At 45.2% G+C, this 22,347-nt stretch overlaps 1 protein-coding gene across 1 annotated transcript in view; it reads left to right on the top strand.

Moving 5' to 3' along the window:
• The window catches only part of CACNA1E (calcium voltage-gated channel subunit alpha1 E), a 485,501-nt gene that overhangs the window by 418,587 nt on the left and 44,567 nt on the right, over positions 1-22,347 (top strand). Inside the window, 5 exon segments of the mRNA XM_048497813.1 lie at positions 2,366-2,431; positions 4,710-4,801; positions 8,641-8,806; positions 10,054-10,181; positions 21,792-21,888. Of these exon segments, the coding sequence (XP_048353770.1) occupies positions 2,366-2,431; positions 4,710-4,801; positions 8,641-8,806; positions 10,054-10,181; positions 21,792-21,888 (549 nt within the window).

The raw sequence follows: 22,347 nt of genomic DNA, 5'->3' as shown, positions 1-22,347 counted from the left end.
GAAGAAGAAACTTGGCAAAGAAACACAGACGTACACACGTACAGATTTTTTGAAAACCCTTGATTTGGACTATGGTTATTTTGTTAACTTCAATGTAGCATAGGACCCAACCCAAACTGATAGTCCTATTATACTATAAATGACTCTATATACTACAGCAGTGGCATAGTGGATAAGAGGATGTGCATTCTAATCTGGAGGAACCGGGTTTGATTCCCCGCACTGCCGCTTGAGCTGTGGAGGCTTATCTGGGAAATTCAGATTATGCTGTGCACTCCAACACATGCCAGCTGGGTGACCTTGGGCTACTCACAGTTCTTCTGAGCTCTCTCAGTCCCACCCGCCTCACAGGGTGTTTGTTGTGAGGGAGGAAGGGAAAGGAGATTGTAAGCCCTTTTGAGTCTCCTGCAGGAGAGAAAGGGGGGATATAAATCCAAACTCTTCTTCTTGTTCTCCTTCATTAGTTAGTACTCTGTGACTTAGATGGCCCAGGCTAGCCAGATATCATCAGATCTCAGAAGCTAAATAGGGTTGACCCTAGTTAATCTTTGGATGGAGAGACCACCAAGGAAGTCCAGGGTTGCTACCCAGAGGCCAGCAATAGGAAAAAAGCACCATTGCTTGCCTTGAGAACCATATGGGGTTGCCATAAATTGACTATGAGTTGTCAGCACTTTCCATTACACTATGTAGCACAGTATAATTATGTGACAATTTTGAGAATATACTTCTGCTGTTCTCTCCACTATTTCCTTGTAAAGTGTCAAATGTTTTAGCTGCTTATAAACTAAAACATTCAAAACAAACATCTTTAATACTCCTCCGTCCTCTTCAGCACGAGTGCATTGCTGAATTAATCCTTTTTGAGGGTGGCTGGCGGCTTTCATTCTTTTTTTCATGTCCAACAAATGTACACATTGAAGACAAAAACAGTAAATAAAGCCTTATCCCTGTTCCTTTAAATCCTCTATGCCTTGTTTTAAAGCATCTTACAGTTCTCAAAGGGTGTTTAATTACTTCCTGCTCACCAGTAGGACCTCCATCAAATAACCACCACCACCTTTATTAGGCATGAATGCAGCAGGGAAACACAAACAAGTCAAGACAAACTAGGTTAGACATCTCTTACCATCAGGACCTGCAATAGGTACTGGGCTGTTTTCCCTAGCACCTTAGGATTATTACTATTCAGTAGTTTTACAATACTCGCTTTTGGAGAACAGTTATGTTTGGACCCTAGTAATGAACATCCCTTAAAAAGCTTGTATTTTGGGCAGCTGAGCATAATATGTTCAAGTGTTTCGATAAGAGTTAGGCAATATGGACACACTCTATCTGATATGAGAGAATTGCCAAACCGTAGGACCTCTATACCTGAATATGGAAGTTGTTGTCGGTACAGAATGCTGTGGCCAGAGTATTGATTGGAGTAGGGTCATAGGACCATTTCATTCCTGTCTTGTTCCACTGGCAATGGCATCCAATTTGCTTCCAGGCTCAATTCAAGATGCTGCCGTTGACCTTTAAAGACCCGTACAGCTTCTGACCAACATAACTTTAAGGACTGCCATCTCCTGTATGAGCCCACCCACTCAGTCTGATCATCCTCAGGAGTTCTGCTGTGGTTCCCCCTGAGGCTAGATGAGTAGTACCCAAGGAAGGGCCTTCTCCATCATGGAACCGAAACTTTGGAACTCCCTCACCAGGGAAATTTAATTGCTTCCCTCTACCAGTGTCAAGGAAAGCTTGAATTTATTGTCAAAGGCTTTCACGGCCGGAATCACTTGGGTTCTGTGTGGTTTCCGGACTGTATGGCCGTGTTCTAGCAGCATTCTCTCCTGACGTTTCGCCTGCATCTGTGGCTGGCATCTTCAGAGGATCTGATGTTGGAAAAGCAAGTGGAGTATATATCTGTTGGAGTGTCCAGGGTGGGTGGGGAAACCTTGCCTGTGAGTAACAAAGGCGGCAACCAGGTCAATAGTTGAGGGCATCTGAATAGAAGTATGAGTAACAATGAAGACTATAGCCTGGGAGTAACCCTGTAGATAGCAAGGTCACTGGTGGGAGCATCTGAATAGAAGTATCTTGGCCTTTGTTTCTTTTGTCTATGGTCATCCTGTGTTTGTGTGGAGCTGGTTTGACACTTGAATTATTGCGTATCTCTTATTTCGCTCATTTTAAAAATTCCGCGAGTGTGATTTTATAACTGCATTATTATGGTCACATGCACGAAAAGCAGAGCAGATGACTCGTAACCCCTGATCTCTCGGGCAAGTGAGCCAAGCCATACATTTTACAGAAGGACTAAGCCCACATGACGTATAACAAAACCAACCGTTTGCATTGGGTTTTTTTCTCCTTTCAGGCACTTCCATACGTCTGTCTCCTGATTGCGATGCTTTTCTTCATCTATGCCATCATCGGGATGCAGGTAAGGAAATGTCTGGAAATGCTTTTGTCCCTTGCTGCTGCCCAGTAAAGGAACCAGAGGTGAGACACGAGGGCAGAACATAATGTTAATTTAGCTGCAGTTTGTAATGTAGTCATCAAGCCCTCCAGTCACATCATATTGCTGATTTTGAACATGATTCTGTACCAGAGTCTTCAACTTCCCAGAGAATTAACTACAGCAAAGGCCAGATCAATCATGCGCAGTGGATAGTCCTGCTGAAGAGAGCATCTCAGAATGTTCCATGCTAGTGTAATTTTCATACGTTAGCCAAGAGGCATATGCCTTTTAACTTGCAATGCATGGCAGCAATCATAATGAAGCATAAAATTCCTGCCTGTAGATTTGACATGCACAGTAGCTGCTATTTGTCCTTGTCTGGCATAAACTGTACCGTGTCCCCCACAAAAAGCTACACTGAGTACATTCATAGAAAATGTAAGGCGTGGAGAAAGGGAAAGGTAGTCCACTGTGCAAATACCGAGTCATTATTGACTCGTAGGGTGTTGTCACATCATGACGTTTATTGGACAGCAGAGGCATATTGGGGGGGGGGGGGAATAGCACCCGGGAATAGGACCCGGGCCCCCCCAGCTCCCCTGCCCAGCCCCCCATGCCCCCCCTGCCCAGCCCGTTTGATGGAGATGGAGAGAGACCCGGCAGCTTCCACTGGCCTCCCCACCTCTATCAGAGGCCAGCCTCCGATGAGGGGTGGTGGTGGTGGCAGCCTGCCATAGGCCCGCCAAAGTACCCCTCGAGGCCAGCTTTTAATAGAGGTGGGGAGGCCAGCAGAAGTCAGCCCCAAGCTGGCAGCCTGCCGCTTGCCCACCGAAGTGCCCCTCGAGTCGAGGGGCACCTTGCAGGCTTGCAGCAGGCTTCGGTGTGTATGGGGTGATTTGGTACCCCCGTGTGACCTGCTGGGAGGTGCCCGGGGACAGGGGACACCCCCTGTCCGTCTGGAAGGTACACCCCTGCTAGACAGATGACGTTTATGGGATGGTTTACCATTGCCTTCCCCAGTTGTCTACATTTTACCTTCAGCCACCTGGGTACTCATTCTACCTATCTTGGAAGGCTGGGAGGCTGAGTCAACCTTGAACGGGCTACCTGAATCCGACTTCTGTCAGGATCCAACTCAAGTCGTGAGCAGGGATGGATGCATAACATTTATTCATGAATGACATTTCTCAACCGTTCATTTCTCAAGAATGCCACAAAAATGTCATCTGTGGATCTACAGTCAAAGAGTCTAAAGACAATACAATGTTGTCCCTGACATTTCTATACATTCTCTTCCCCCGTGTTTATCTGCTGATGCCTCTGCTTCCTTCCTTGGCTGGTGCCCACCTCTGCTTTGCTGTTCTGCCCGCAGACAATTCGAAGTATGGAAAATGGTAACCGGTTGCCTCCTTTCTGGAGGGCAGTGCATTCCTTTCCATTTTGCTGCTAGTATCCTTGCTAACATCATGGCAACATGTCCTAAGATGGATGTCTCACGCTAGCCCGGTCTCATCAGATCTCAGAAGCTAAGCAGAATCCTCCTTGTTTAATACTTTGATGGGGGACCACCAAAGAAGTCCAGAGTTGCTGCACAGAGGCAGGCAAACCACCTCTGAATGTCTCTTGCCTCGAAACCCTTACAGGGTTCCCATAATTTGATGGTACTTTCCACCACCATCCTAGCCAGCCTTGGCCACTGTTCTTGTCCTTTCTTTTAACCCGCAATACCAAGAGCAGCTCTTTCTCACTCTTTCAAACTACTTTCACTTGCCTTCGTTGGAATAAGCACTATCTAGTTTACAAAAAGAAGAGAAGAATCATCCTGCAGGGGGCAACAAGAGGAAAGGCCAGTTAGATATTATAGCAAAGTCAACGCCTTCTTTCTTACTGTCTGCCTCAATTGCTACTCTTAGGACAACATCCTGCTTCTTTTTGGAAGTTCCACACCTTACATCTCTCTCTCTCTCTGGCAGTGATATTGCTAAGAATCAGTCTCTGTCTTTACTTTTTACTATCAAGTATTCACTCCTGAATAAAGCTTTCTCTGCTCCTTAATCAGTTTGTTGGGCTCTGTTGTCTAATCACTCAGCCAATAGCCTTGGTCTATTGTCCTCATTGTACTGGGGGAGTTGGAAAGGAGCAGGGGGATCGGGACCCTGTTCGTTTTTGTACAGCCCTCACAGCTGATCTGGATAACTGGGAAGTCTTTGTTGCATTGTCAAGCTTGTTACACCAAGTGTTCGCATCTCTGTGCTTTCAGGTCTTTGGGAATATCAAATTGGATGAAGAAAGCCACATTAACCGTCACAACAACTTCCGCAGCTTTCTGGGTTCGCTTATGCTTCTTTTCAGGTAAGGTGGTTAAGACAAAAGTTAGAGGAACAGTCTGTTGCATCAATGCTAAAGAGGAATCTTTACCTTAAGGGCAAACCTATTCTATCCTAAGTTTTCATGGGCTGGAGCCTATACAGCTTATTTATCTAAAACCCAGCAGTTTCTGTCTCTAGAATGATTTCAAAGGTTTCGGAAAGTGGACAGTCAAATATGTAGGGTTGCCAGCCAGAGCCATAGCGAGGGGGAACTGCACCCTGGGCATGTGTGTGCCCTGTGCCCCTGCCACGCCCCAGAACGCCCCCGCACTGTCCCTGCACCTGTGCACACCCTGTGCAAGACACCCCCCTTTCCCCTGGGTGCTGCACCACTGTTGCCAGCTCTATATTGAGAAATACCTGGAGATTTGGAGGATGGAGTCTGGGGAGGGGGGAGAGGCCTAAGCAGGGTATAATGCCCTAGAGTCCAAAGAGACCATTTTTTCCCAGGGGAAGTGATTTTGGTCATTTGGAGATCAACTGCACTAGCAGGAGCTATCCAGGGGCTACCCAGAAAGTGGCAAACCTACAAATACGTGGCACTCGAGCAGGCAGGAAAAAGATCATATGCCTCTTTCTACCAATAAAACGCTAATAGCAAGCAGGTATAGCCTCAGCCTCAGGGCCGTTCAGAAAGGGAGGGGAGGGTTAATTCTTCAACCTCCTCTCAGTTTTGCCATTCAGAGTGGATCTGCTGCTATGTGATCAGAATTTTAAAGGGGGAAAGTGCATAGTTTTCAAGGACACCTCTTTTCTCCTCTAAATATTAATCAGAGAATGAAGGAGCTTTAATTTTTAAATTATGAATCTGATTGGAGATTGAAGAGTTAAACCTCCTCTACTTTATCTGCGTGACCTTGAGGCAAATTGAGGCCACAAGTCTCTGCATTTTGTACAGTCCCTGCATTTTGTACAGAACAAGTTCTTCTGCTTCATCTGTCTGAGCCCTGAATCTTTACACGCTGCCAACTCAACTCCATAAAGCACCTGTTTTAATTGCCTCCCTGGATAGTGTACAAATTGTGCCCGACTGCCTTCCATGGTAGATGAGCAGAATTTTTTTTCCTTTGAACATCAGTTCCTTCTCTGTATAGTTTCAGAGGACAGCCATGTTGGTCTGCAATAGAACAGCTGGATTCAAGTCCAGTCACACATTAGTGACCAACCAGATTTGGGGGATATAAGCTGTCAAAATTCAAAACTGTCAGATGTCTGACCAAAGGAGCTTTGTACCCAAAAATCTTGTGGGTCTCAAGCAGCCCAGTCCATAGCCCTGGGTGGCCAGGGACAGCGCTGCTGCAGCCCTGCCCCACCACCTCCAGAGGGCTTTCTGGAAGCACAGGGAGGTGAAATAACCCCCCTCCCCCCCAAAAAAACCCTTGCCACCAGAATGTTAGCGAGTAGACCATTCGCACAGCGGAGTGCTGGTTACCGAGAGTAGGAGAAGCAGCCTTAGGACTTAGCTGCAACACCAGGAGAAACACCACAAGAAGCAGTTACTCTTCAGTGAAGTGTCGTTTATATACAGTGCAGCTAATCACAAGAAGATGTATACAAGGTCATGGAACAGACTGACAGCATGCTTCGCCAACACAGCATGCTCAGAAGAGAGAGAACAGTTGCAGCTGTTCACACATATATACAGAAGCTGACCAATCAGCTTAAAGGTCACACACAAATTAGTAGCAACTGGCCAGAACCGGTTTGCTGCATCAAGTAGCTGTCAGTGAACTGTCAGTTAGATCAGACTGATCTAGCAAGACCCACAATATGCTTCCAGAGGCACTTTGATACTCTGACACAGAAGACCCTCCATGGGACTTAATGGACTTAAGTCTATATCCTAATCCATGTTGTAAATACCGGTAACTGCAAACCCCGGGTAGAAGCCCACTAACATCAACTCCACCCCAGGAATGCCTCTGCCATGCCCCTGCTGCACTGACGGGGCCGGTGGCAATGCTGAAGTGCTGATGCGGCACCACGTTTAGGTGTCCTGGGAGGCCGCAGTGGCCACCCGCCAGCATATTTGCCCCTCCGTCAGGGTAAATGCCTCAGGGAGGACAAGTCCACCAGCGTAGGTCCAAATTGCCTCCTGGAGTCCCCACCCCCACCCCACCCCACACACACTTTGGATTGAACTGTAAGGTGCTGATGGACTTAAATCTAGCTGTTTTTCCAAATAAATATCTTAAACTGTCCCTGAAATCACACTACAGTGCTGATATGGGTGGATCCAATTCAGCTCAGTTTGGAATTGCTCTTAATAAACTGAGGGTGGTTGTTGTTTTTTTCAGAAAATCAGCAAATAGTTTGGTTTGTTTCCATGCCCAGTTCCAAGTACTGTAAAGCCTGTGGCTTACATGTTGATATCCGTGGGGATACCACAAGCTTTCAAAAATTCTTCCTCCCAAAACATCCCAAATCCCAGCTCCATACTTTCACAGCATTCACACACCAGGTCGTTCCGTGAAACGCATCCATTCATTGGTGGGCTGTAAAACTAGGATTACTGACACCATCAATAAGGAAGAGCCTTCGCATCGAGTTAGCAAAACACTGGAAGACACCCCAGATACCTTCTATAATGGACTGGTACATCAAATTATGGACATATATGGATTTAGATCTGCTAACTGGGACTTTACAAGCTCAAGACACACAAGAAGGTTGGATATTACTGAAAGAGTTTTTTGAGACAACATTTCATGTATTGTAAGATTAATGTAAGATTTACAAAAGATTTTGGTTCGCTCACTTGTTTTGGTTTTCTTACAAGGTATTTGACTGAGTGTAGTATGTATAGTTTAGTTAAGTTAAAAATTATGTGAGTGGAGAAACTAGCAAGTGTTATTATAGTTAAAATTGATGAATAATAGTGACGATTGGTTGAAGTTGTAACTGTCTGAATATATGTATTATTATAGTAAGACAAACCCTGGTAAGGGGTGTGATTTATATATATTATTATTCAAATTTTTAAAAAAATGATGTTAGATGGTTATTTGAATGTATTATACAACTTGAAATTTAATAAACATACTAAAAAAAATAAGGAAGAGCCTTTTCTACATGCTGCTGAAATCAGTAGAGACTGACAGTGCTGTCCTAAGCCAAATTACCCCCTGCTAAGCCCATTTACTTCAATAGACATAGAAGAGTCTAACTGTGCTTAGGATGCCACTATAGAAATGCTTTTAATTTTTGTGTTAAAAAACCATCAGCAAGTTGATTGGGAGGGAGGAAGAGAAAAAAGGGTGAGGAGAAGAAGCCATCCTTCTGTTTATGGAACATAGCATGTGAGTCAAGAGGAGAGCAGGAATATTTGCCTTCCTATTGGCCAGGAGTACAGAACCTAGGAGATATCTCAATGTATATGATACAAAGGAATTAAGCAACTGATGCTAGTTAATAGGAGAAAGAGAGAGGGAGATACACTAAACGAAAAAGGATGCTGTTGCATTTCATAGCTTTTCCTGTTTTGACTCCAGAAATTCCTGCTTTGTTTTTACTTTTTATCTTTGTGTGACTCAGACCTGGGAGTTTCAGTTCTCAGCAGCACTGTCAGCTGAGGCCGAGAAGGCTGTGGGTAAACCTTGCTTGGGGCAGCACAGAACTTGAATGAGCCTTACTTTAGTTCCAGGATATGTTCATTGTCCTTGTGCAGAATTTTTCCCTAATTGATGAATACAGTTTTGTGCATAAACGGCACTTATTCTAAAAACGCTGCATAAATAAAAGGAACAAACAAATCGGGATCGTCACTGCCAGCGACAGCAGACTGAACGATGATCTTGAGCGATTGATTTGTTTTGCCTGCAGGAGTGCCACGGGGGAAGCATGGCAAGAGATCATGCTTTCTTGCCTGGAAGGTAAAGGGTGTGAGCCGGACACCACGGCAATTTCTGGACAGAACGAAAGTGAGCGCTGCGGCACGGAACTGGCGTATGTTTATTTTGTGTCCTTCATCTTCTTCTGCTCCTTCTTGGTGAGTCCACTTTTCCCTGCCCTCAGCATTCTAGAATCACTGATGCATCAGTGTTCTATAGTGTATACTCAGAAGGCTCCCCCTATTGCCCAATTAGGTCCCTCCGTTCCTTGGAGGAGAAGCTACTGGTAATCCCTGGCCCTAAACATATCCGGCTGGCCTCGACTAAGGCCAGGGCGAACTCTGTCCTGGCCCCTACCTGGTGGAATATGCTTCCAAATGAGATCAGGGTCCTGCAAACTTGAGTAGCTTCTGCAGGGCCTGTAAGATGGAGCTATTCCACTGGGCTTTTCCTGGAGGCCAGCCGGGCTGATGTCTTTTTTATTGGCCTCCCAGGGGATAGTTGTGTTAAGTCACCATCTTGTTGTTATATTTTTTAAACTGTTTAGGATTTTGTTGTTGATTTGAGCTGTGGTTTTATCGTATGCTGCCCTGAGCCCCTTGGGGATGGGCGGGGTGGAAATTCAAAAATAAAAAATAAAATGTCAGTGTGCATAGAAGGATGTATCGTTTAGTAGCGTGCTATAATTCTGTTATTTGGCTTGGTAGTGGAGGCAGATGATAATTAGCTGAGAAAGGGATTATCATCTGAAAGGAAGGCCAACGTGGAATGTGTAGGAAAGATTTTGCTTGTCTGTGCAACAAGTTCCAGCTTTTGCAAAGGAATCTTCCTGCGTCTTTTCCCACATCCTGCCCCAATTTCACCCCTTCCCAGGGACGGAGCGAGGGGGGAAAGCGCCTGGTGCACTGGTGCATCCTTTGCCCCTGCCACACCAACAGTGGTCCCACCCTGCAGGGACATACCCCCGGTGTGTTGTGCACCCCCCCGTCCCCTTGGAGCTACGCCTCTGCCCCTTCCTCATCTTCTTTTTTTCCCATCATCCACAATTAAGTTGATGTTAGTCAACCAATGTTAGATTTAATGGAGTTAGAGAGATTCATGGAGAATACCTCCATCAGTGGCTACTAGCTGTCGTGAGTAAAGGGAACCCCTATATTCAGATACAGTAAATTTCTGAAATTCAGGGCTGGGGGGGCAGCATCAAGGGGAGGCCTTGGCAACTGTGTGAACAGGCTACTGGATGGGTTGGCAACTGTGTGAACAGGATACTAGGCTAGATGGACCACTGGTCTGATCCAGGGATATCCTCATTACATTCTCATTCCACATTAATTCTCCTGGTTTTGCAACTGTTGTTGACATGGCTGCATCTCTGGAAAGTGTTCCTCTTTTCCCTTTAACTCAGATGCTCAATCTCTTTGTGGCTGTCATCATGGACAATTTTGAATACCTGACTCGCGATTCCTCCATTTTGGGACCCCACCATCTTGATGAATTTGTTCGGATTTGGGCAGAGTATGACAGAGCCGCGTGGTATGTAGGAGCGCCCTGCTGTTTTCATGCCTTTTGCGAAATCCACTGGGATGTTGTCACCTGAATCGAGCATAAATTGGATGCAGTTTTTTCTGTTCTCTGCCCTGCAGCCTGAAAATGTGTTGGCTGTGCAGGGAAGAGAGGAAAGCTGTTGTGCAAAGCCTTTCCCAGGTGGCTTTTGAAGCAGATAGATGTTCTTGCGAAAGGCCTTGTGAAGGATCCTACTCGGACACCAGAGTTTGAATCAGAGGAGAAACTCAGGATCTTTGTCAAGGTCTACATGTGTACTAACAGTGGTTTTGCAAACCATTTCTGGGAATCTTCTAAAATAAGTTCATGTTTACACTTCGTGCGATAATGATGTCCGCTACAGATATACCACTGTTACTCTGGGGTTTCCTGCAGCCGGCATCAAATACACACAGGATGCACATGGTAAAGCAATTCTGTACACACTCATGGTTTCCAAACATGTACATAAGAATTCTTAAAGGCCCATGTCCGCAAAACTCCTATCTCATACCTACACCAGCATGACGTAGCGGTTAAGAGTGAGGACTTTAATCTGGAGAACTGGAGTTTCATTCTCCACCCCTCCACGTGAGCGGCAGACTCTAATTTGGGGAACTGGATTTGTTTCCCCGTTCCTACACATACAGCCTGCTGGGTGACCTAGGTCACAGTTTTCTCAGAACTCTGTCAGCCTCACCTGCCTCACGAGGCATCGGTTGTGGGAAGGGTAAGGAGCTTATAAGCTGCTTTGAGACTCTGTACAGCAGAGAAAAGCGAGGTATACATCCAACTGTTCTTCTTTCTCTCATTCAGAGTCCTTTTGTTGCTCCCCAGCAAACACAAGGGCTTTGTAATGAGTTGATAGTTCCCAGAGGGAGGGCAGGAAGAATGAGTTGGCATCTGTGGCATCTCGGGAACGATGCTGTTTCCGATCAGCTTCTCCGGACCTAGAATATTTCTCCTCTGAGCAGCCCCCTTCTTATTGAATGCCTACTTTCCCCCTCCCCCAACATTTCAGAAGGGCTTCAGAGGGCCAATTTCCCATGGGGCAGCTGTTGTTCTCTGGCAAGAAATTTTGTCCCGACACACTTTCTCCCTGGCACACACCGGGAGTGTAAGCACATTAGGGTAAAAATCTTGTCCCAACATGCTTCCTATCTGCAGTGCGCCAAGAAAGAAAACACGTCGGGGCAAGATTTCCTGTCCCAGTGCGTTTCCTCTTGCCCCGCCTGTGCTTCTTGCTTTCTCCGTGGAAAGCATTTCTGATGTGACTTTTAAACCAGAGCAGAACAAGGGCGGAGCAGAGCTGGCTGTGGGTAATCGGCCAGGGACTAGTTTGGATTGTCACACTCCAGTGTTCAAATGCAGCAGTGCATTTGGTTTTTAAATCAGACTGTAGGAATTCATACAACTGGTTGTCGAAGGCTTTCACAGCCGCATTCAACTGGTTGTGGTGGGTTTTCCGGGCTGCGTGGCCGTGGTCTGGTGGATCTTGTTCCTAACGTTTCGCCTGCATCTGTGGCTGGCATCTTCAGAGGTGTATCACACTGTGTAACAGACTTCTCTTTGTGATACACCTCTGAAGATGCCACCCCAAATTGAAGCTGAAGCGTTAGGGAATAAGATCCAACAGACCATCTTCAACACGAGAGAAAACCAAGCCAGGCCTAATTCATACAACTGATTGTTTCTCCATTTTTTTTAAAGCCTTGCTTGTTGAAAACGATCATTGGGTTCTGTCATAGCTTTTGCTAGTTTTATGCAGAAAAAAATCTTTTCTAAGGAAGAACATTTAGAACTAAGCCAAATGGGGAAGCAGGATTAAAACTGGACCCATCATGAACATATGAATACCTACCCTGTGGAAGTAAAACTGTTATTTTCCAGCTATACAATTTGTTGGAAGAATGTGGGGATTAACAGAGGAATCTAAAAAAATATATATTTCCTAGAAGTAAGTCTCATTGACAAGACCTGTTTCCAATTGTCCTCTCAGTTAAAAATCAGCACAAACGTACCAACCCGCCTTGGGTCCGGAGATACTCAGTACAAAAGCAAGCATATAAGCATATTCATTCATGAATCCGTTAATTGAACTACTATGCAAAAGAGAAGGAACAGGAGTTTCATCCTCCTGGCATGGGTCAACTAAGTAATTCAATTTTAATGTATTAACGTTGTACAGTGGTTATTGCATGACCAGGCAGACTCAAGTTTAAATCTCCTCTCGGTCATGTTTCTCAGTGGGTGACCTTTCCCCAGTCAAATTGTCCCATCCCGACCTACCTCTCAGGGAGTTGGCATCAATAAAATAGCAGAATATGGTGGGCTATACTGAACTCTTTAGAGAAAACCCAGAATATGCGTGTGATAGATTAGTTTACATAGAGCATACAACTGTACATGTGTAATATTCTTGCCATATTATTGGTAATCCCAGAAAAACAGAATTCCTAGGTCATGCAGATATCCCACATGTACAGTTATTGCCTAGGGCCATGGTGGCGAACCTTTGGCACTCCAGATGTTATGGACTACAATTCCCATCAGCCCCTGCCAGCATGGCCAACTGGCTGATGCGAATTGTCGTCTATAACATCTGGAGTGTAAGAACTACCACACACTAACTAACTAAGACCTGCTGCTGAACTTAAGGAAACACAGTACATGGAAACAGGGGCAGAGAGTGCACATGTGATCCTATTCTCAAACTTGTGGCCCTCCAGATGTTATGGACTACAGTTCCCATCATCCCCATGTAGTCCATAACATCTGGAGGGCCACGAGTTTGACACCTGTTCTCTACGGGATCATTAAAGATCTGACCTGGATGAGAATTACATTAAACTGGAAATCACCCAGTTTGGACTTCGGTTGCGTCTTTAACCCTGACAATCTGTTTTCTCTCTTTGCTTGTCACTTTGCGGATGCATAAAATAGGAATCCAGTAGACTTAGCTCGTCAACGTCAAACAACTTTAAGACACTTTGGGTTCCCATTAGGGAGAAAAGCAGAGTATGAATGAATAAATAATTAATCTGACTTTGCCGAACTCCTGCCTGTACTGCATTACCCTAGGACAAATCTTCCTAAATGTGCAGTTAATATCCAAGAACTGAGTCAGACGAGGTATTCATGGCAGGTATCTCATCCCAGCTTTGGGAATCAGGATCATTTTTAACCCTATCTTAGCCTTCCTTCCCAGCAAGCCAGTAGTCTCCTTCCATGGGAAACTGTTGACACCAATAAGACAATAGCTCTATCTTCACGGGGTGGGGGTGGGGCACGTTGAGAGCCTTTTCCTAGGTGGAGACAGATGGAGAAAGATGCACATCTCTGGTGCCACCAACAACACACTTCATTCCTCTTCCTTCCCTTTCCTGAGTAGCCCTATTAACCCACCTGTGCTTCCTTTCCAGTGGCAGGATCCCGTATAAGGATATGTACACATTAGTACGGGTGATCTCGCCTCCTCTGGGCCTGGGAGAGAACTGCCCCTACAGGGTGGCGTGCAAGGTTTGCCTCCCAATTCCCAGCCACAACCCGGCACTAGGACATACTCATTAAACCACCCCTCCCTCTCTGCTCTACCACCACCACCACCACGCCTCTCAAGGGGATCCCCCCCCCTGGTGTCGCTCTCCTTCGAGTTTAAAGAGATCCACAGGCTCTCAGAATCAGCAGCTGTTGTACCCAGGGAGGGATGGGAAAGCAGGTTGGCTGAACAAAAGCAAATTCATATCCATCTGATTCTGTTGAATTGGAGCGCCTCGGTTGTGGGCCGGTCCATAGAGAAGGTGTTTGGCAAGCATAGGGTTGGGGCTTTTTTGGTTATCTCCCCCTGCCCCCAAGTCTGAGCTGTCTCTGGACATATGTTCTTCTAATACAGATAAACCTTATTCTTGGGTGTATTTACTAATGTGGCTCTATAATGCTCAATTCAAAGCATACTTGGGAAAAAGAATGGCGAGGAAATAGAATGGTAACAAGATGTCTTTTGTTTTGTTATGGTTTCAATATGTGGGTTTCTACCATACAGGGCTTTGTGACCCTTAAAAGTAACGTCATTGAGATTTTAAGGGGATGTCTGCGAACATTGCTGCACAATTGTCAGTTTCAAAATCTTCACTTTGACCTAGTTTGCATTGCCATAGCAAATTTGAACTATTTTAGACTGCAGTTAGCTGAAAAAATACCCAAGTACCATATCCAAGGAAAAGATTCCGTCCTTCTCCCTAACACAATAGTTTTCCATATGGGAATTTTTTTTTGAGGGGGAGAATATAAAACCATATTTGGATAGTTGAGCCCCCTCCTGGCTGGTTTAATTACTTAGCGAGAAATAAGCCTTAATCAAACACCATGCATATGTATTTGAAAAAGTTACACATAAAAATTATCCCTATCCCCCTCTCATTGTCCAAGTGCCCAAACACGTGCATACGCACACAAACCAATTGCTTGTTGCCTTAATGTGACTTATAACTCAGTCCAAAATGTTTAGGCTGTTTCTCTCTTTCTACCAACGTTCCAGATTCATTTCATTTCCAATTCTGGAAAACTTTGTCCATTTATTCGTTGTAACTACATCTTCTGCAAAAAGAGACAAACATTTCCAGCCTGCAGATCATGCTCTGTAAAATATCAGCACCTTTGGTTCAAAGCTGAGATCCAACCTTGTTGTCTGGTGTAATTTATGACGTCATCTTAAGCAGAGTTACACCATTCAAAGTGAATGGCATCTAATTAGACCAGAATGGGCCACAGAAAGATTTAATATCTTAACTTCAACTGACAAAGCATACAGGACCCTAAGGAATCTTACAAATCTTTGTTTAGTACCTTCGTTAGCACATTTTATCAATGGTAAAGCCAGAAAAATGTTTTAGGTTTTATGTCATAAGAGGTGTTTATTGTTCATAGTTTATTTAGGGCCTTTCTGTATAAACCCCTAAAACGCTTCTAAAACTTTCCGATTTCTCCCTTTACAATGATTTATGCCCACACTTATTCCCATCCAAAAGGGGGCAAGTGTTACCGCAGTTTCCTGGCTGTCACGGAAGGCGGGCCTTTTTCCCAGGAGTCACGAACCCATTGACCAAAAGCAGTGGTGGGATTCAGGAGGTTCCCATCAATTTGACAGAACCGGCTGTTAAAATGGTGCTTGTTAACAACCAGTTGTTAAATTATTTGAATCCCACCACCAGAACCGGCTGTTGTATCATTTGAATCCCACCACTGACCAAAAGGTCCAGTTTCACTCTTGTTTGTTTTAACCCCGCCCTTTCCTGTTTTTACACCAGAAATGACCTGGCAGGTGAGCACTTTTTCTCCTACTGGTTGATATCTGTTGCCAGTGCTTAGCTTCATGGTGGGAAGCATTTCCTACCATGGCCAAAACAGATGCACCCAGCTGGGCCGCCAGCCAGATCTCAAGCTGCTCTGCCTTGCTCCCAATGGGAATTGGAGGCACTTCCATCCCCCAGTGTTTTAAACCACATGGATTATTCTGTTTCTTAGTGCTTATGGTTTGCACTGTAAACTGTGGTTTCCATAAGACCAGGTACATTTGGAGCAGCAGAGGTGTAGTGGTTAAGAGCAGGTGCACTCTAATGTGGAGGGAACTGGGTTTGATTCTCTGCTCTGCCACTTGGGCTGTGGAGGCTTAGCTGGGGAATTCAGATTGCTTGTACACTCCAACACACGCCAGCTGGGTGACCTTGGGCTAGTCACAGTTCTTCTGAGCTCTCTCAGCCTCACCCACCTCACAGGGTGTTTGTTGTGAGGGGGGAAGGGAAAGGAGATTGTAAGCCCCTTTGAGTCTATTTACAGGAGAGAAAGGGGGGATATAAATCCAAACTCTTCTTCTTCTACATTTCTGCTGATCCCAGGAACCTCAGCCTCATACATTATCACTTTATCCAATACTTGTATCTGAAATCCATTCCAAATTACCCAGGCCTGAGTATTTAGCAAAAGATAACTAAGATAGGTTAATGCCATACAATAGAAATGCCAGCTTTATACCCTGCTAAATTCATGGAAATCAGCAGGCTTGGAAAGGTATAACTCTTTTAGGACGGTAATCTACCTGTCTTTGCACAGGCTGTGCAACCTCTTCTCCATATAACATCGATATAACATTTTTCCCCCTGATTATGTCAAGACACGGTGCACCCTTGTGACAGTGAGTGAGCTGAATTCATTTCATCCTCCGTAAGATGTAGGACACAGAAGCAACTCCCTCAACCCCTGATATATAGAGCAAAAGATTTATCCAATTATTGTCTACTATCCATGATACAAGTATACATTATAAATGAATCCCCTGATAATAAGATCAGTCTGTGAAAAGCCAGCATTCCGCTTGTTCTTACACCAGAAGCAAACATGTAGCTGAATGAAGGAGGGGGGGGGGGTCTGAAGTGGCAGAATCAGCCACTTTGGTGGGGAGGGCCACATTTTTAATGCTTTTGAGAAATTTTAAAATTAGCGCATAAAGTTAAAAGGTTCTAGATGAACTGTGCTAATTTATCATTTACAGGGAATTATTAAGACAGAATGATAAAAGAGAACTGTGGTGTTGTGGGACAGTCCCTTCGACCACATTTGCATTCCACCACCTCATTCCTGCTTCCTAGACCAGACATTAATTAATCACTGATCTTCATTTTCTTCTAAGCCTTCCACGCCACCTCATTCCAGAGCTGCACATAGCTATCTTCTGTGCATAGGCAGGTCAGCTAATGAGATTGAGGTTATTTAGAAAGCCCACGTCTAAAAAACATACTTTAGGTTTTCTTCCTCTGTCAGAAACCTGCTAAGATACAATCTGCCAGATATTCAGCTCTAAAGAACAGGCTTCTGTTGTCCTAAATATCCTCTTTATAGTGGGACCTTTCCAAGGTACAGTTATTATGACCAAAACAATCTGTGAAGACTGGTTTCTGAAAAGACATGAACATAAATGCCGATGGGAGAGGGGCAGTGTTGCACAGTATTGCAGTTTCACAGTGTTGCCATGAAGTTCCCTGTTTTGAGATATTCATGGTTTCCCTGCCCAAAGTTCTACCATTGGTACCTGTTAGGGCAGTGATGGTTAACCTATGACTCACAGGTCAAAGGTGACACACCGTGATGGCACACCACTGTTCACCAACACCCGACAACAACCGTTCTCCCTATCTAAATCTTTTTATTATAATTTATTTATTTAACAATAAAATGAATTCAATGCAGCATTGTATGCATTTTGTTAATTTTTGAATATAAACATTAAAGAATAAGGAGGAAAACAGAGTAGCAATTATTTACAGATACGAAAATTATTCGTAAACATTAGATTTGATTGCAAATATAATATACATTAAATATGTGAAAAATACTTAATCAGATTATTAATTGACAAGAAATATCTAATTTCTTATATAAAAATTCAGCTTGTTCATTACCTTAAATTTAAAATTTAATATTTTGTCATATCAAAATAAAAATGTTCATTAACTATATCTTTAGGTTATCATTAGCCACTCATGTATTATAAGATCAATATCCCTGCTGAGTTATTAGATAGATATTATTAGATAGATATCCCTATTATTAGATAGATATCCCTGGTGAGTAAGTCCCCAACCCTGAACAAAAGAGAAACAATCTTCACATATGGTGGAACCTCGGTTTTTCGTCGCCTTGGCCAGTTATTATGACCAAAACAATCAGTCCACGAACATCTGAAGTGCCAGAGTTGGACACGTCTGAGCTAGAGTCTCCTTGAGTGACCACCTGCCCCATGAGCAAACAGAAGATTATAGGGTATCTTGACCATAACCTGTATTTAATTTTCTGCCAAAATTCCACTGAGCTTAGATTTTTTTATCAAAAGAAATAACCTTTTATCCAAACGAAGGCTGTATTCTGTAGCTATGAAGGTCTATCCAAAATGGCTCCTGTTTCCCCTGTTCTGAAGTTTACTTGCTGTTTTACGGGAGCTCATAGATGACATTTGCCCTTCACTGTCTCGCAGGAGTTGACTGTAGATTCTCAGGGCTATGAGTTGCTTTGTTTTTCATTACAAAATTACATTTTGTTTCCATTCTGAAATCATTCATTGTGAGACTACGGAGCTGGAAAGAGAACCAAGCTAAATTAAATTCAAAGCTATCCATCTGGCTTTAAAACCAGGACTTTTCTAAGGCCATGACTGTCCTGGGATAAAAATATACCTGTCAAGCATGCAAAGATTCCCATTAAAAAGGGGGGGGGACCCTCTTTTCACCATTTGTATGATGACCTTATAGGTCATCTAGCAAAAGATGGCCTAGAAAATTTAAAGGCAAAGATGAATACTTAAAAGGACATATTGTGGATTTTTGTGTTGTTGAGTGAGAAACATTCCCCCCCCCCAATTCAAGATACTACCCAAAGCCACATGAACAGTTACAACCAGAATTAATCATACAGCTTGCAAAGATGTTTGTCTGAACAACTGAAGACTGAAGTTGTTACAAAGTTGTTCTAAACACACCGTTTCAGGTCCATTAGCCTAGGAAAGTGTTGCTCTCCTTAGGACTGCAGTGTTACCACCAGAGGTGTACTGCCCACAGGGACAGGTGGGGTCAAATGACCCCGGGTGCAATGGTGGGGAGCACAAGATCACCCCATCCCCCTCCTCCCCCGCTCTGACCCAGCTCGGAAATGCTGGGTTGGGGTGGGGGAGGCACCTAAAGACAGATCCAGCCTGCTGCCGTGGCGCCAATCTGAGCTGCCTCCTTCCCTCCCCAGGCCCTCGGGGACAGGGCTTGGGGGTGCTGCCGGCCTGCTGTCACTGCGGTGCCCATCCAAGCCGCCCCCACCCCCAAGCCCCGCCCCGGAGCACGGGGGGTGCCCAGAGCAGGTGTTGTCCCTGGGCGCCATTTTCCCTCGATACACCTCTGATTACCACTGTGTTCATTTTAATCTTCTCCAAAGACAAATAGAGGAGAACCTTCAGAGACAAGGCCAAACTGCCTTTACAGCTTGTAGAAGCAGCACAACCCAGTGTCTCTCACTTGGGAGGAGGTAAGAAAGCCACGGCGTTCAATTTGAGGTAGGGCTTAATGGCATTGGGCTTATGATTCTCTTTGATGAGACTTTGCCAAAGGAATGGATAGCCCTCAGGTATCACCTTTTGCTCAGAGCTGGTGTTTTGTGTTTTCACCTGAGTTGCAAGAGAGTCTCTAGGACGGGCATGTAGAAAGAGACCGCGCACCTCCCCTACTGTTTATCAGGCTAATTTGCACATCCAAGAGAAAGAATTGGAATGCACTGCACCAATTCATACAGCAACCAGGGGGTCACATTTGGGAGTGCTCCTTGCAAACAGACAACTAGCACAGCTAAGATTGCCAATCTCCAGTTGTGGCCTAGATCCCCCCCCACACACACACACACACAATTACAATTGATCGCCAGATGCCTGAGATAAGTCCCCCAGGAGAAAATGGCTGAGTGGACCTGTCTAGCATTATACCCTGCTGACATCCCTTGACTCTCCAAACGCTGCCCTCAATAGGTTCCACCTTCAGATCTTCAGGAAGTGGTATAGCAGTTAAGAGCAGATGAACTCTAATCTGGAGAACCGGGCTTGATTCCCCACCCCTCCACATGAGTGGCAGACTCCTGTCTGGTGATCTGGATTTGTTTCCCCCCTCCTACACCCAAAGCCTGCAGGGTGACCTTGGGACAGTCAGAATTCATTCAGAACTCTCTCAGACCCATCTGCCTCACAAGGTGTCTGTTGCGGGAAAAGGAAGAAGGAATTTGTAAGCTCCTTTGAGTCTCCTTTGAGCAGCAGTGGCGTAGTGGCTAAGAGCAGGTGCACTCTGATCCGGGTTTGATTCCCAGCTCTGCAAGCAGGCACAGCTGTGGAGAGCTTATCACGGGGGAATTCAAGATTAGCCTGGGCACCCCACACTGCGTCCAGCTGGGTGACCCATTGCTAGGCCTAGATCACAAGCTTTTCAGAGCTCTCTCAGCGCCCACCCACCTCACAGGAGTGTTTGTTGTGAGGGGGGAAGGGCAAGGCAGATTATAGAAGCCCCTTTGAGTCTCTCCTACACAGGAGAGAAAGGGGGGATATAGAAATCAAACTCCTACTCCTCTTCAGCTCCTTTGCCTATTTCTTCTTCTTCTTCTTCTTCTTCTTCTTCTGCTTCTTCTTCTTCTCCTCCTCCTCCTCCTCCTCCTCCCACTCCCTTCAAAGGAGAATTATAAATCCAAACTCCTCCTCCTCCTCCGCTTCTTCTTCTTCTTCTTCTTCTTCTTCTTCTTCTTCTCCTCCTCCTCCTCCTCCTCCTCCTCCTCCTCCCTTAAAGGAGAGAAAGGGGGGGTATAAATCCAAACTCTTCTTCTTCTAGCTACCCTGCAGAGAAAAGGGAAAAGAAGTTTTCTTCCTGCAGTGCTTGTTTTCTTCGGTTGGGAAGGTTTTGTTTTTAATGCAAAGGAATATTCAAAACTGAAACCCACCACCTGCAGTCTGAAGGGAGTACGTCATGCCATTCCACCAACTCGATTCTCCTGGATGTGTCAACTAGGCCTGAGTGAGAAGATAGGATGTCGTTGTCTTCTAAATTAAACACTGAACACAGGACAGAGCAACATGTCAATAGAGTTACAAGACAGGCGATCCCAGCTTGGTGCTAACCATAACAGCTGATTTAAATCGGGGGAGCCCTAGTCAAATGCTAAGCTTCAGAAGGCCCAACAGCTGCCTCTGCCAAGACTCTTTAAACTCCAACTGGGTGGAAGTTGAAGCCGCATGTGGGGAGAGACCCCCGGGGTAGGAGCATGGCATGCAGAAATTTTTTTCCCATTTTTGTTTTCTTAGCCACTTAGCATGCCTTTGCACCAGTGCATGGTGGGAAAGTGCTCCATCATCCCCAGAGTTAGATGGAAGCAAAACGGACACTCTCCTCTGATCAGTCACCCCGGTTCAGAACACCTCCTATGCAAAACGCTGCTTTTCTGATTGCATAGAAACAACCAGAGGGGTGGGGTACACCTCTCTTCAACAATGGGTTACGTGACCCCCTCCCACACGCATCACAGTACTTGACAGAACCCACTGGGGTTCGGGGAACAAATCCGGTTCCTCCCCTTCACCAAGGTGCTCCCTGCCACATCCTGCATTAACCCCTTGTTGGAGTGTTGTGTATCTTGATTTATACCACTTGCACACAGCCCTGGGAACAACGTAGGGCAAAAGCTGCATCTGGAAGTCGGAGGAACTGGCCACAAAAGGAGCACAGCAGCAGCAGCAGCAGAGATGCGGAAAGACGGACCATTCATCCGGGCAGTGTTCCTGGGTCTGTGTGACAGGTCCTATAAATCCACACCAGCACATAATCTCATGTATGATTTGAATTGATTAATGGGTTTCCTGTTCTTTTCCTGTTTTTGTTCTCTCTCTCTTCTGTTCCCTATATCCCGTTTTGTTTTTTGTCTTGGGTTTCATTTTGTTTGGTCTCCGGGAATGCCCCTTCCCCCTCCCCCTCCTCGTTAATCTGCATCTTCCTCTTCCCTTCCCTGTTCCCCTTTGTCCTCTTTCCCCTCCATGAGCAGTGGCCGCATCCATTATACTAAGATGTATGAAATGCTGACTCTCATGTCCCCACCACTAGGCCTCGGCAAGAGATGTCCCTCCAAAGTTGCTTATAAGGTAGAACAACCCTTCTTTCCTTTATGGGTTAGTGATCAGTGCTAAGGTGGGGAAAGCATATTTTGGGTGGTTGAGGGGGGTAACATGGGGGGAGGTTTACCAATTAATAATCAAGAAGCTACTATATGCATTTAGGGATTGACTTCTAGTGAAATCATGTTTGTGTCTAAGTACCTAATAGCGGCCTCTGCTCGACCACATACCAAAGCCTTACAGGTTTTTCTTAAGAAGGGATGGAGATTTCCACTAGGTTCTCTCTCCTGCTGCAGCCCTTCCACTATGTTCTTCTTAAGGGTCCAAGAACACAATTTGAGGCTGGGCGGCACTGGGCTATGGCAACAGGGAGGAATCCCCAGAAAGCAGTGTGGTGTAGTGGTTAAGAGCAGGTGAATTCTAATCTGGAGAACCGGGTTTGATTCCCCACTCCTCCACCTGAGTGGCTGAGGATTATCTGGTGAG

Source organism: Sphaerodactylus townsendi, linkage group LG05, assembly GCF_021028975.2.
Source record: "Sphaerodactylus townsendi isolate TG3544 linkage group LG05, MPM_Stown_v2.3, whole genome shotgun sequence".
In the NCBI taxonomy this organism is placed as follows: domain Eukaryota; kingdom Metazoa; phylum Chordata; class Lepidosauria; order Squamata; family Sphaerodactylidae; genus Sphaerodactylus; species Sphaerodactylus townsendi.
Note: the sequence above shows the minus strand (reverse complement) of the source record. Positions and strands in the feature narration are given on the sequence as shown.